The 13910-nt window shown below is 45.2% G+C and overlaps 2 protein-coding genes across 2 annotated transcripts; one reads left to right on the forward strand and one right to left on the reverse strand.

The window, feature by feature from the left end:
* The first annotated feature begins 6195 nt into the window (after positions 1-6195).
* LOC136460028 (uncharacterized) lies at positions 6196-7108 on the forward strand. Its single transcript, XM_066459871.1, has one exon. It carries the CDS (start codon positions 6269-6271, stop codon positions 6965-6967), a length of 699 nt encoding a protein of 232 aa, XP_066315968.1. The 5' UTR covers positions 6196-6268; the 3' UTR covers positions 6968-7108.
* Positions 7109-7804: 696 nt separating this feature from the next.
* Positions 7805-13910, reverse strand: LOC136460029 (protein IRON-RELATED TRANSCRIPTION FACTOR 2-like). Its single transcript, XM_066459873.1, has 3 exons — positions 13593-13910; positions 13156-13497; positions 7805-8091 (listed from the first exon to the last, which is right to left on the reverse strand). Exons 1-3 carry the CDS (start codon positions 13905-13907, stop codon positions 8005-8007), a joined length of 744 nt encoding a protein of 247 aa, XP_066315970.1. The 5' UTR covers positions 13908-13910; the 3' UTR covers positions 7805-8004.

The following is a 13910-nucleotide window of genomic DNA, read 5'->3' on the forward strand; positions in this document are numbered from 1 at the left end:
TAAGGTCTTACTTGTGGTGTTGATCCTCAGATCATCACGTCGCCTTCGTCCAAGTCACGTCTTGCACCCTATTGAACTACAAAACAATCACTTGTAAATTCATTAGTCTAATTTGGTTGTGTTGGTCATCAAACACCAAAATTCAAAGTAAATGGGCCTAGGGTCCATTTTCCTAACACTCCCCTTGCTGGTAGTTTGAAAAATCTTCTAAAAACTACAACTTACAAAAGAAATTATACACTTTTTTCATGGATTTTATGTTGTTCAATTCTAGGTTTCTCTAAAGTACCCCTTCCTTGTCCATCCCTCGGTTAAAGTTGAGTCATTCATCTAATTTGATAGTCGGCCCGTGCCATACTCATTTTCTTGGTTTCTCTCTTTTTCTGAGGTGGGCGGGGAGGGGGGGCAAAATCCCCCACTTGATAACATATTAACTTATTAGCCCCTTGCTATATTGTTCAATTAGAGGTTTCTCTAGAGTACCCCTTCCTTATCCATCCCTTGTTATATTAACCCCATACCAGCAACGTTTTCCGATCTTCATACAAACTAGCTAAAACACCTTCTTGCACTGAAACTCAGGACACGCATGCACAAAAACATGAACTACAACTCACCCTAGCTACTACTCGCTAGCATATTAAACATCACACACACAACCAACACCAGTCCAGCGCTCACTACTCACGATGTTGAAAAGTACTCTAACTCATCTGCCTTTGCTGTAGAAAGTGCCGACGGCACGATAGCCACCATGAGAGGCTCTGACAGCTTGTCGCGCCCCATCCACCGAAGACTAATGTTGATGAAAGAGTGAACGACTTTAGGCCAATCAGGTTGATACATTCCTTCACCAAACTGATCACTAAGACTCTTCATAAAGCGCATTTATCAAGCGAAGTTGTATACAAGACAATTTCATGTATGTCCGAAACCTGGCTCGAGCATACCACAGAACCAAAACACTAGCCCTACTTTTCAAACTAGATATCTCGAAGGCCTTCAATAAAGTTTCCTGGGAATACGTTTTGGAGTTGTTGGAACATAGAGGGTTCAGCCCGAGATGGAGAGATTGGTTAGCAGCTTTTTCTCCCCTTGCTGGTAATTTGAAAAATCTTCTAACAAACAACAACTTAGAACAAAAATTATACATTTTTCATAGTTTTTATGTTATTCAATTAGAATTTTCTCTAGAGCAGCCCTTATCCATCCCTCAGTTAAGTTTGTGTTGTTCATCTAATTCGATAGCTGGCACGTGCCATACTCATTGTTTTCTCTTTTTTCTCTTTTTTGAGGGTACGTGGGTTGGGGGGGGATCCCCACTTGATAATATGTTAACTTACTAGCCCCTTGTTAATTATATTACCACAAACATATATGCTCTACACCATGTACCTATAGAAGTTCACAGATTTGACATGGTTTGAGTCATGTGCTCAATGTGCAGCAAGTGGCATTGCCTGGTGTGTTTTTTTGCGTCCATACTCAGATTTGAATGTAATAGCTAATCCAAGTAATTATATACATAGAGGATCAAGAATGAATCTTCATGTGAAATTGCAGTATCACTTCATTTGTACATACTCTCTTGCTTCCTGGTATAATCCTGATAGGATTCATGTGAAAAATTAACTTTTGCCTAATTAACTACAGCTCTAAGTAGTGGTATTGTTCAATTTTGTTGTTGTATAAGTAATTAAGTGTTCAATTCTTTAGTTGTATGATGTAGCCATCTCGAAGTGCAGATGAAAGTTTTCTTTATACCAAATAAGAGCAACATATTTTTGTAATAAATATTTTTGCATAATGAGAATCACCACTCCATTCTTACACTCACAAGCTGGTTGAGGCAAAGTTGGTACAATGAGTGGCTGCTAATGGTCACTCAAGATCTACTATGTAGAGCCTTTTACCTGTGTGCCATCATGAAAGATGCTCCAGGCCTCCAGGCCACTAAATAGTTCAAACGCACCTATGTGTCATGACACTTTACCTTTTTTTCTCCCAAGCCATTCCACCCGCCTTCTGTTTGATTTCTACCGTTTGCCAACCCTTACATGTGGGCCCAACCTACGATGATGTCCAAAATACCCTTCTTTCATAACTCTGTTGCCGGGTTCATAAACCCGGAGTCCCTTGCGGACTGGCTTCCCAACAAAGGCTTGGCTCAAGCAGATAATGCGCAACTCATGGGCTAGCCCAAGTACCTAACAATAGGCCAGAGGGGCGATCCAATCTCTGACCAAAAGGCCTGGCCGAGGAGGAATGGCACCGACTTTCGACTCTAGCCCACCTCTCTGACCGGAGCACTCGCTTCGGTCTCCAGCCCACCTCCTAACGGCCTCTCCGACCAAAAGGCCTAGCCAAGCACCGCTTCTGACTCTGACTCGTGTCTCCGACCAGGGATGCGCCAAACCCCTGCTCACTACTCTTCTTCGACTGGCGCGATTAGGGTTGACTGGAACCAACCGACTAGGGACGCCCGCTCGGAAGGACCAGGAAATAGACAGAGAAAGTAAGGCAGGGCGCACAAGTCAAACCGCAATACCGGGGACCATACCCTGTACACTTGTAGAAATAGTACTCTACGACCTCCCTAGCACGATAGAGCCCAAGCAGGGTTGTAGGCGCCAACATTTTCCCCTACAGTATTATGGGCGCCATTAACTCCCATATGGTAAGGCTCCCCCACATGCCTCTAGGCATCAACAGTATTGTGGGCGTCGGCATTTACCATACCAGACGAACATGATAAAACCCCTTGCATGCCTCTAGGTATCAACAGTGTGGTAGGCGCCGACATCTGCCATACCCGAAGAAGACAACACAACCTTCCACATGCATCTAACATTCAACAGTATTGTGGGCGTCTACCATCATCCTATACCCACCGACATGGGCAACAAGGCTTAGTAGCATATGTACTCTCTCTCTCTCTCACTTGTAAGGCCATCTCCTTCATCTATAAAAGGGGATGCTCTCTCTCCCAATATGTAGATTCATTAGATCGATCAAGTTCACTAGTACACAATAGCAAAACCACCAGGTTCAAACCATGAGCACACGCTTGAACATTTAGCTCATAGCGGGGCTCCCATCACTCTCGATCCTTCCAACCGGAGTCCGACTGGACCTCTTGTACCCCCATCTTTCTCTTTCCCATTTGTAACCCCACTACAAACTTTGAGCACATGAGCTCAGGAATAAAGTCACCGACCGACTCAAACTGGACGTAGGGCACGTTGCCTAAACCAGTATTAACCCTATGTCATTGAGTGCTAGACCACCTCCGATCACAACATACGGCAAAACTACAAATATTTACGTGTTGGTCACTTTCTACACCGATATCTGTCCTCTCCCTTCTTTCTCTCTCTACCTCGTGGGGCCCAACTGTCAGTGACACGGCACCTTCTACCTCCTCAAGAAGAACGCGAGGGGATTGAGGGTGGTCAGGGGAGCTCGCCCACATGCCGGTGGTGGCTGGCTGGCCAGAGAGGCGCACGGGGCTAGGGCGTGCGTCGGCGAGCAGGCCGTGCATTAGGGGAACCACACCATGGAACAGGGCCACCCGTAGGCATCCCAGAGCCAGGGAGGGCGTCGTCGTAGGGTGAAGGATGGCCGATGGTGGTGGCAGACCTCTAGATCTGGCCAGGGTGGGGCGAAGGAGGGCCGGTGGCTGCCAGGATAGGGAGCTCGCCCACGCGCCGGTCAGGGGAGCTCACCCACCTGCCTGTGCTCGAGCAGAGCTCTGATAGCCGCACGAGGAAGACAGTGGCAAGCTACAGCAGAGAGCCGCACGATCCATGACCACCGCCACCTGTGCCCTGTATCCCGTGACAAACCACGCCACGAGCAGCGGCATGGCCGCCCTGGACACGAACGATAGCGCGGAGGCCGCTGTTGCCTGGCCCAGGCTCGAGTGGAGGCCCGTGGCTGCGGCCTGGTCCGATGGTGCACAGTCGTCTCCGTCTCCGTCACCCACCACCGACTCCTCGTCCTCCTCCTCAGCCGCGCGCTTGTCGCTGGGGCTGACTTGCACGTGGATCCGACCGCGCCGCTGACTAAGCCAGCCATGGACGTGGGTCAGGCCAGCGCCACCGCTGGGGGCCGACGCGGATGGGGCCGTGACTATTTTTGCGATGGCAGCGCTACTCGATTCTGCCAGCGTCGGCGATGGAGATCATCGCGAGCGAGCGTGGCTGCGCTGGCACAGGAGCCAAGAGGCCAACTGTCACTTTTGATGATGGTGTCGCAGGACACAGTGGCGGCGGTGGCTGCGCGCGGTGGGGTGGCGGGCACCGTGTGCGACGTGTCCCGGCGTAGGGTGACGACGTCAGGGTGTGGAGTCTAGGGAGAGCTGCCTGGTGTCCTACACAACACCATCATGGGCTTGTCGAGGTCGATGCGGCGGCGCCTCGCGTCCGCGCCAGGGAACACACTCGACTAGCGCCCGCACCACACACCTCTCGTCGCCGGCGAACTCCACCACGAAGTCCGTGCCCCATCGAGCCAGTTGTCGCCGGCGGTGAGCGCGGACGGTGGTTGGTCGACGGTGGGCGTGGACGGTGGTGGACTCGTCGAGCCCTTGAAGTAGGCGCCGAGCTCAGCAGCGGAACGCCGAGGGCGGGACGAGCTCGACAGGGGTGCAGGAGACCATGGTTGTGACGAGCTTCGCCAGGCACAAGAGACAGCGGTGGCGGTGAGCTCAGCTAGGGCGCATGAGGCGGCAGCCTGGGCGAGCAGGTGTGCTCTGCCGGGGCGCTCGATGAGGCAACCGCGGATGCACAGGTCGTGGTCGTGGGCGCGTGCGCTACAGCCCTACGGCCGTGAGCCCGGCCGACCGGCCGCCTCTCAACCTCCGTCGCAGATGAATGAAGAAGCGCATGGTGAAGAAGCGAGGTGAGGGTATTTGGGACTTTTTTCGGCGTATATTGACACCGCTAGATGGAAAAGTGGACGGAATGGTTTGGGAGGCAAAAAAGTAAAGTGTCATGGCGCATAAGTGCGTTTGAACTTTTTAGTGGCATGTAGACCTAGAGCATCTTTTCATAATGGTACACAGATAAAAGGCTCTACTATATATATATATATATATATATATATATATATATATATATATATATATATATATATATATATAGAACAACTACTCTATAGCTGGCTACAAAATAACCTATTTTGTAGCCACCTTGAGTTACTATAATTACTATGTTAATTTATGAGATTATAGTAACTCCTTACTAAGTGGTTTACTATAACGTTATGGTAAATATCCCTATGTGTTATAGTAACCCAACTATAGTAAATATATATTGACATTATCGTAAATTAGTATATAAAATTATGGTAAATGGAGGTGGCTACAGAATAACTTATTCTGTAGCTGGCTACTGAATAGCCTCTCCCTATATATATATATATATATATGTGTGTGTGTGGTACGTTGACATTTTGTATGGGGTTTCTCGGGCCAAAGAGATATAATACTTGTTCCATTCTAAGTGAAAGACCAACAGATGCACACCAATTTTGGATAAACTCTATTTTTTTCTAGTTAAATTCCTGAACTTCTAAAAGTTTCTGGCTCCGTTGCTCTTGTCAAATCTCAACCTAAATTTCTTGGTCGTTCATACATTTGGCCCAAGAAGAAGAAATAAAAATAATAATAAAAATCCACATGTCGGCGTGGGGAGCAGACGCGATAAGGCGACCAAACGCTGGCCTGGCGACTGGCATTTGTCATTTGCCAAGCAAGTTGCCACGTCCATCTGAGCGGATAAACTGAACACCAACGTGATGCACGCGCATCACCCGCCCACCTCTCTTCTCCGCTGGCCTGGCCATGGCAACAATACACTTGCATAGACGCATAGTTGCACGCACGCACGCGCGGCCGAAAACGGAGGCCAGACAGCCAGCTTCTTCCACCTGTCGCCAAGTCGGCACTCGCGCCGACGCGTCCAACGGGCCTCTCCAGCTTCGTCCTCGCGAGAAATAGTAAAAGAAGAAGCCTCGGAAGGAAAAAAAAATGGCCGTCACCTTTGACCACTGACCTGGCCTTAGCCAGCACAGCACACGACGCGCACATGAAACACCTCCCTTTTCCTCTTCTTCTCCCAGGTCAACCTCCCACCCCACCACCACCACCGCTCACATATATAGCCCCCCGCCTGCCACAGCTTGCAAGCCCGGTCATCCCGATCGAGCTCACTTCAATTCTTGCACCGTTGCACGTCGATTCCGTTCCGCAGACAGACATTGAGACATGGGCAACGGCCTCTCCCTCTCCCCGTCGTGCTTGCACCTGCCAGCGACTCCCACGGCGGTGCGGCTGGTGTACTGGGGCGGTCAGTCGAGGCAGCTGGTGGTCACGGGCGGCGGCGACAGCGACGCCGTCGTCACGGCCGGGGACGTCGCGGAGGAGCTCCCGGCTCCGGCGGCGGGCCACGCCGTGTGCCCCGCCGACGCCTTCTTCGTCGGCCTCCCGATCCCGGCCATGTCCCCGGGCGAGGAGCTCCTGCCGGGCCGCACCTACTTCGTGCTCCCCGCCGCGCGCCTCCCCTGCCTCAAGGCGCTCACGCCCGCCACGCTCGCCGCACTGTCGTACGGCGACGGCAGCAATAATGGCAACGTCAAGAGGAAGCAGCCCCTCTTTGCGGTCGCGGGGTGCCCGTTCGAGCACGTCAAGGGCGCCAACGGTGGCGCCCCGCTCATCAGGGTCCTCCCGGAGTTCATCGAGAAGCTCATCACCTGCGACGCCGGTGGCCGCGGCGCGAACGCGAACGCGAAGGACAAGGCCAAGGACGCGGAGCTGTGCAGCACGCCCGAGCTGAAGCGGCATTACGCGCAGCTCGTCGGGACCGGCAGGAGCCGCCCGTGGTCGCCCAGGCTGGAGACCATCTCCGAGCGCGATAGGAGCCGGTGGATGAGGTCGGCGGCGAGGACCATGCTGTCCTCGCGGTAGCCATGCCATGCATCCGCGCGCGTAGGTGTTATTAATTACAGTAGCTTGCAGGGATGATTCCCGTTTGGGAAGAACGATGAAGGACGAACAGCAAAATGTACAGATGATTTTTGGTCACGCATTCTTTGCTTGCAAACCAGAACGAACTTCTTTTCCTCTTTCTCTCGCCATGGTTCATCCTGTCCATCGAACTGACACACTGGCTGATGACGCCATCCATACAAATGCATAGCAGGCTGCAATGCGCGGCCATTGCCGCCGCCGCGTGCGGGAAGCCTGGAATTGGTCGGACACGCGTGGGAGGGAGGCGGCGCGTCGAGCTCAGTCTCATCATCTTCTCCGGTTGACCGGGCCGCGTCGCGTCCCGCCGTCTCCTTGGCTAGTGGGGTGGTCGGGGACTCGGCGTCGGAAGGAAACTGCGCGGAAAGAGAGCATCGTCCAGTTGGGCTGGGCCTCCTTTTGCTGCGGAGTGGTCAGGTCCACGGGCCGTGAATGAACGCTCGCGCTCGCGCTCGCGCGCGGTTCCGGACATTCTTCGAACGCGGCCGGGCCGAATCTCACCCGGATCCGCGGGCCTTTTAAGGATGCACAAGCAGGCTAGCCCGCTTGCATCCTTCTTCTCTTCCTGCACAATGTTTCAGTACAAGTAGAGGAGGACCTATAGCGTTTCTCCTCATGACCCAAAAAAAACAAAAAACAAAAAACAAAGGATCTATGGACTTTGGTTAACAGAAAAGCATATATTATGCATCCATTGGAATTTTACAGTGACTTTCACAGTTACCATATACTATAGTTCTTCTGTATCAACAGAACACACATGGACACACCGGCAGGGATGCATTCGTGCATTAGTACTGCTACTACATATTTTCCCACGTAAACAGTCCATCATTTACAGACTAAACTAGAATCCCTTATTAGCTAGCTGCATGCATGCTTATGGAGTAGCACGCCGTAGGATCCGCAGGAATGCTGAATGCATGCGCCAGCGCTGTGTGTGTACCGGTGGTGTGGAGGCTAGCTGCTGCAGCTAGCTATACGCCCCCTGCTTTCTTCCTGACGATCTTCTCCAGTTCGTCGCAGAATCCCGGGCACTGCTCCTTCATCGTTCTTTGACTTCTCTGTCAGTGCAAAAACATTGGTAGGATGGACGCTGAGTCATCTGGGAGTACTGCGTGCTAGCCAGCCCGCCATTATTGTCAACTTAGCATGAATGCAGTGACGAGTTACGTTGGATTTATTTTATTTAAGATGTTTATTTTCGAAGCGTATGTCATAGTTAATGTAGTACTGTCATTGTTCTTCAGTACATACAAATATTCAAGAGAATGTAGTACTGGGGTGTCTCATTTGAGGCGTGGGATGTTCATGGTGTTTATTGGTTTCACTCGTGAAATGGTTGAGACAGTGATAGATCATCTCATTCCTATTTTTCGTTTTTTGTCTGAGAAACATGATAAGTTGATCCATCATCCACCTTTTATTCTCATATCGTAATAAGCACATGTAGATAGGAGGAATGGATCATCACCACAAAATTCACTGGATGATGACCTCATAATATAATGCATCACTCCCATCAATTGACTCCCGCACTACTAAAACTGTATGAACCATTTGTCAGACTTCACGGTTCAATTGCCGTGCCATTTGACTTGAATAGCCTTGTGTAGAGATCGAAGGCAAGACTGATCAATCTGCTTCAGGACACCAGAAGGTGAGGTAGGATTTATTTATTTATTTATTTTTAAAAAAAGAGGTCTGGGGTGAGATAGGATCCTACTTAGAAACTAAATTCCCTCCATCCTAAATTATAAGTCATTCCAACTTTTTTGAAGAGTCAAAGCATCTTAGGTTTGAACAAATTTTATTATAATGTTACCAAATAAGTATCATTAGATTCTTCATTAGTTATATTTTCATAGTCATAGTATACCTATTTGATGCCATAAATTTTTGTAATTTTCTCTACAATTTTGGTCAAACTTGAGATGATTTAGCTCTGCAAGAAAATTGAAATGACCTATAATTTAAAATGGAGGGAGCAGCTCCTATCCTTTCAATTGTTTTTCCTTAGTTATACTATGGTCATTTTGTGGATAGGATATGAATATAGTACCTTTTCTTACAAATAAAAATCATACGTTGGACAACAAAAAAAATCCATTGTTCCAAGTCGCAAAAGTGTATCCCTATTGATGTAAGGTAATGTATATCTTTCAAGCTCACTTAAGATTGCTAGTCCAACATGTGCCATGTATGGGCTAGCAATTCTAAGAAACATAAATATTTCAAGAAGAATGTAAAGTATTAGAAGTGTCTGGATAAATAATCTAGGGCCCACTCCTAACCAATACCTTTGCTTCCTGTCATTTGTTCATTTTCTTGCACAATACCTATTGATGTTTTGTTATCTTTATCAAATTGGGATAGACTTTAGTTATTGATAACACTATATTTTCTTTTCCATCTCCACTCATAGTTTCTACTTTGCATCGCATCTTGTTGTAGCCCATCTGTATGACAACATTAGTCCATATTTTGGCTTCCTAATTTGATCCCACTTACTTTAATTTGTAAGGAAAGTTTTTTTCTACATGTTAGGCTAAAACCTTAGCACTCGTTTGTGCCTCTTATTACATGCCCTCCTTTTGGATGTCATTAAGATATATGTTTTTGCCTTTTTGGTCTTACACTCCATCTTAGGTATAGAAGTGGTATAGACAAGTGTTTGGGCATTCATTGCAGTGACAAGGATATTGAATGTCTCTATAGCAAAACTACAATTGCAGCCATATTTTCTAAAACACATTGGAGTGTTTACACAAAAATTACAAATTATAATGTGTTATAACCTTTTAACCAAAATTGAAAAAAAATCAGAATTAAAATAGAGTCAATTTTTGTATATTAATAATAGGAGTATATAAGCCTATATTTTTACCAAATCTAGAAGTATATGTGTAAAGAGAGGGTACATTGTTTTTTTTCATAATATGGCAGGTTCAAGGATTACTTGGGTTATTTTAAACAAAGGCATAGGTGCATAATTTACATGTAGATTTAGATGTTACTTGTGTTTATTTTCATAGTGACATAATTGGCTCATTTATATGTATGTACTTAGGGGTTATTTTTTTATTTAATTCATAAGAACATAATGGGTACTTTACATGTATATTTAGGGGTTACTTCATGTTAATATTTTATAATGGCAATGGTTGATAGTTTACATGCAAATTAGATTCAATGGCTATTGTGATTGGGTCTATAAAAGTGATGGCCATTAACATTTATGAGAATTTATACGATTTCTCTGTTTTTTTTTCTAGCGCATTCCATGAGAACTAGTGGAGCACTGAAAAACTCTCCAATTAATAACAGTAATAAGACATAATAACATACAATAATTACATTATGTTGAATATTTATCGAATTAATGAATAATTTCACTCTTTTTGAGATGAGTAAGTCACTCTTAGATTCAGATTATAAGTGTTTCGTCAAGCCCATCAAATACGACCATTGGGTCCAAATACTATCTCTCACGGTAGGATTATATATCAACTTGTCCAGGAGTCCTAATCAGGTTAGCTTTTCTATGTGGATTATGAGGTATGGTTTAGGACATCTAAATCTCTAATATAAATTTTATTTGATCCTATTTGAACATTTATGATTATCATATTTATCTCGATGGTGTGGTGCTTCATTGTGTCCAGCCGACAAATGAGTGGTGTTGAACGTTTTGTGGTGATTGTGTAGCTCGGTGTGTTCCGTTGTTATGCCTGCTTGGCCATAGTTTTTAACTGATGTTAGAGTTGTGCCTATTTTTATTTATTTTCCTATGGGAACCTACCCAAAGTTCCAAGGCAATCTGCTTGTGTTTAGCTAGTACCCATTCGTCGTTCAAAGAAAAATCTAATTGGAGGTGGAGTATTTATGTTTTTTTTGTCAAAATATAAACTATTTTATACCCTATCAACATATTTAAATATAAAAAAGTGAATTTTAAGTTTATGTTGGCATCTTTGTGTGTGTACATACATAAATAATAAGGCAACCACATGTTGCAATAACTTTGGTAAGCCAATGCACAACAATGGTATTCCTAGACTATAATTTGGTCCAACGCCTAGTAAATATCAAGCTTTTGAACACATCATATAAAAACATTTAAATTAAGGATAAATGATGGTGTCTAAGATAATAATAGATACACTGACACTTAGTTTATCTGATTACAACTATTTTTTATAAATAGCTCTAACTGAACTCAAATTGCATATGCTAGTCTTTTTGTGTAGCCGGGAGAAGTAGTTCTTGTTGCAGAATAAATCACTATATATAAAACATCATGTATTTGCACTAGTGTATCAACATGTGATCTTGCATATAGGCTGGAATCATAGAAGACATAATTTAGAATTTGTGGATGAAATAGAAGCCAAAATAATCCAAAGCTCTTCTCTCTCTCTCTCTCTCTCTCTCTCTCTCTCTCTCTCTCTCTCTCTCTCTGTGTGTGTGTGTGTGTGTGTGTGTGTGTGTGTGTGTCACGCGCGCGCGCGCGTGTGTGTTTTCTTACAAGGTGGTTATGTCGTCTCTATTTTACTATAATAAGCTTTGATTAACAAGTACTCTTATATGTCTTTCCATCCATATTATTCTAACCTTTTCCCTTTTGTATCATACATATGTGTGTCTTCAACATATGTTTAGTTTAAAATTTAGCTTTATCAGATCTTCTTGCATTTCATGTGTCATGATTCATAACGTTATGAATCTTGCTTTTGTTAGCTTCCCAATTTTGATCTCATTAGTTGTTGCTAGTTTTGTTTTAGAAAATCAAGTGTCTACTATATTGTGGTTATGGATCTTGGTTTCATTCAAAGCTCTCTTTTTGTATTTTTTAACATATGGATTATGTGTCATATGTTAAAATTGTTAGTACAATGAAATAATAGGTGTTTTAGCCTGCACCACGCACATAAGATGTCAAATTTTCTTGATCAAAAAAGTTTGAGTGTAAACATGAATGGAAGCACTTATAGTTAAAGATACTATCGATGTAGACATGTTATATTATTTTAGTTCAATAATGTATAAATTTATCTAAAATTAGCAATCACTAATTTATTGTCACAAATTATCAAATATAATTTAAAATGCATCGTCAATATCATTATTGTTAGATTCATGAAGAAAAAGCTTTTCATTATTCCTAAAACATGAAAATTATACTTATAACTCATGCTTGCATACTTGGTCTCACTGGTGGGCCATGTTTACTTGAGAAATTTAGATGTGCATTTATTCAAAATGATGAAACTGGTAATTTTGAGACAAATTCAGGGTTTACTTTATATTATCTTACATAAAAGTAGATGTGGTTAACTTAGATGCAAGTTTAGGTGTGGGGTTAATTTAGCTTATATTTTATACGGGCGGAGGTGGGTAATTTAGAAGATGAGTTATATGCTACCTTATTATGTTTTAATTTCATAATAATGGGAGATGTGAGTAACTTAGATGTAAATTAAATCTCTAAAGGTTGTTATTGTCGGTAATGATTATTATTGTCTATTGAACCGAATTTTTTATGAAAATTTATAGGATTTACTCTTCTTCCAACATGTCTAGTAGTCAATTAATATGGATGCTCTACAAGAAGCCTCTAACTAGTAATAATAAGATCGTTATGTATATTTCCACCTTTGTGTGTGCCTAGACAAGGAATCTCAATCCACAAATGACCTCCTAGAAACTAGAGGAGGTTAAATGGGATATGGGCCACAAGAGTGAGTGGCCCCACTTTTTTTTTTTTGAAACAAGATCGACTTAGCTAGTGGCTCTTATGTTTTATATAATTCCTTTTTGAAACAAGATCTAGTGGTTCATGTGATCCTGGTGTTAACCATATATAAAGAGCTTTATCTTTCAAAGGCTTTCTGATTCAATGTCTTGTTAACTTAGGGCCGGGTATGGAGAAAAATTAATACTCCACTAAATTTAGATGAGCCTAGCTAGATGAAATATCGTATTATGAGAAGTGTTAGATTGTATCAATCAATCCAAGTATACTAACTATAATTGGACAGAGTAAAAAAAATCAGGTCAACATCAAGGAAACGGCCGGAACATTGAACATGCATCAAGACTCAAGAGAGGTCGAAGCTGTCATGCACCTGAAGATGGAGGCTATAGAATGTCTTGTTCTCAAAGGTGGAGTAGGTTGATGAGCTGACGAGGTGAAGGCCCTCGTTCTCCAGCACCTTTATGCACTTGGAGAGAGGGAGAGCTGTGGCGGCCACATTGCTGTGCAGGCTGACCTGAACCATGATCTCCGTGTCGTTGAGGCAAGTAACAGAAACAATGGGAGTTACGATCTCTTTGGTGTTGAGAACTCCTGGCTTGCAGTTGGCGTTGGTCAGCTCCTTTTTCCTCCTCTCCAGGTTGTCCACCTGCTTCTGCAGCTCCGGGATGTACTTGAGAACTCGGGACACGGTGGTGGGGATGCTCAGCTTCTTCTGCAGCACAGCAAGACATGCATCGTCGTCGTCAAGATCGATCGATGGATCCATCGATTAATTCGCATGCTTCCTCAGAAGCTAGGACGACGTACAGTGTGGTCAGCGTCCGGGAGGAGGGAGCGGAGCGAGGAGTAGAGCTCGTTGAGCTGCTTCCGGCGGTCGCGCTCGTACGCGTTGTGGCTGAGCTTCCTGTGGCTGCCGGAACCGCCCGAGCCGTAGCCGCCGCCCGAGGAGGTGGCGGCGTTGGCGGCCGGCGCGGAGAGGTCGTGGATGTCGTAGTCGTCGTTGAGGTCGAGGTCCGGCCACGGCGGCGACGGCAGCTGGCCTCCGCCGCCGCCGGAGAAGATGTCCGCCTCCAGCGACGAGATGCTGCTCCCGAAGGGATCGTCGAACAGCTGGTGGTCCATGCT

Source organism: Miscanthus floridulus, chromosome 6 (assembly GCF_019320115.1).
Source record: "Miscanthus floridulus cultivar M001 chromosome 6, ASM1932011v1, whole genome shotgun sequence".
In the NCBI taxonomy this organism is placed as follows: domain Eukaryota; kingdom Viridiplantae; phylum Streptophyta; class Magnoliopsida; order Poales; family Poaceae; genus Miscanthus; species Miscanthus floridulus.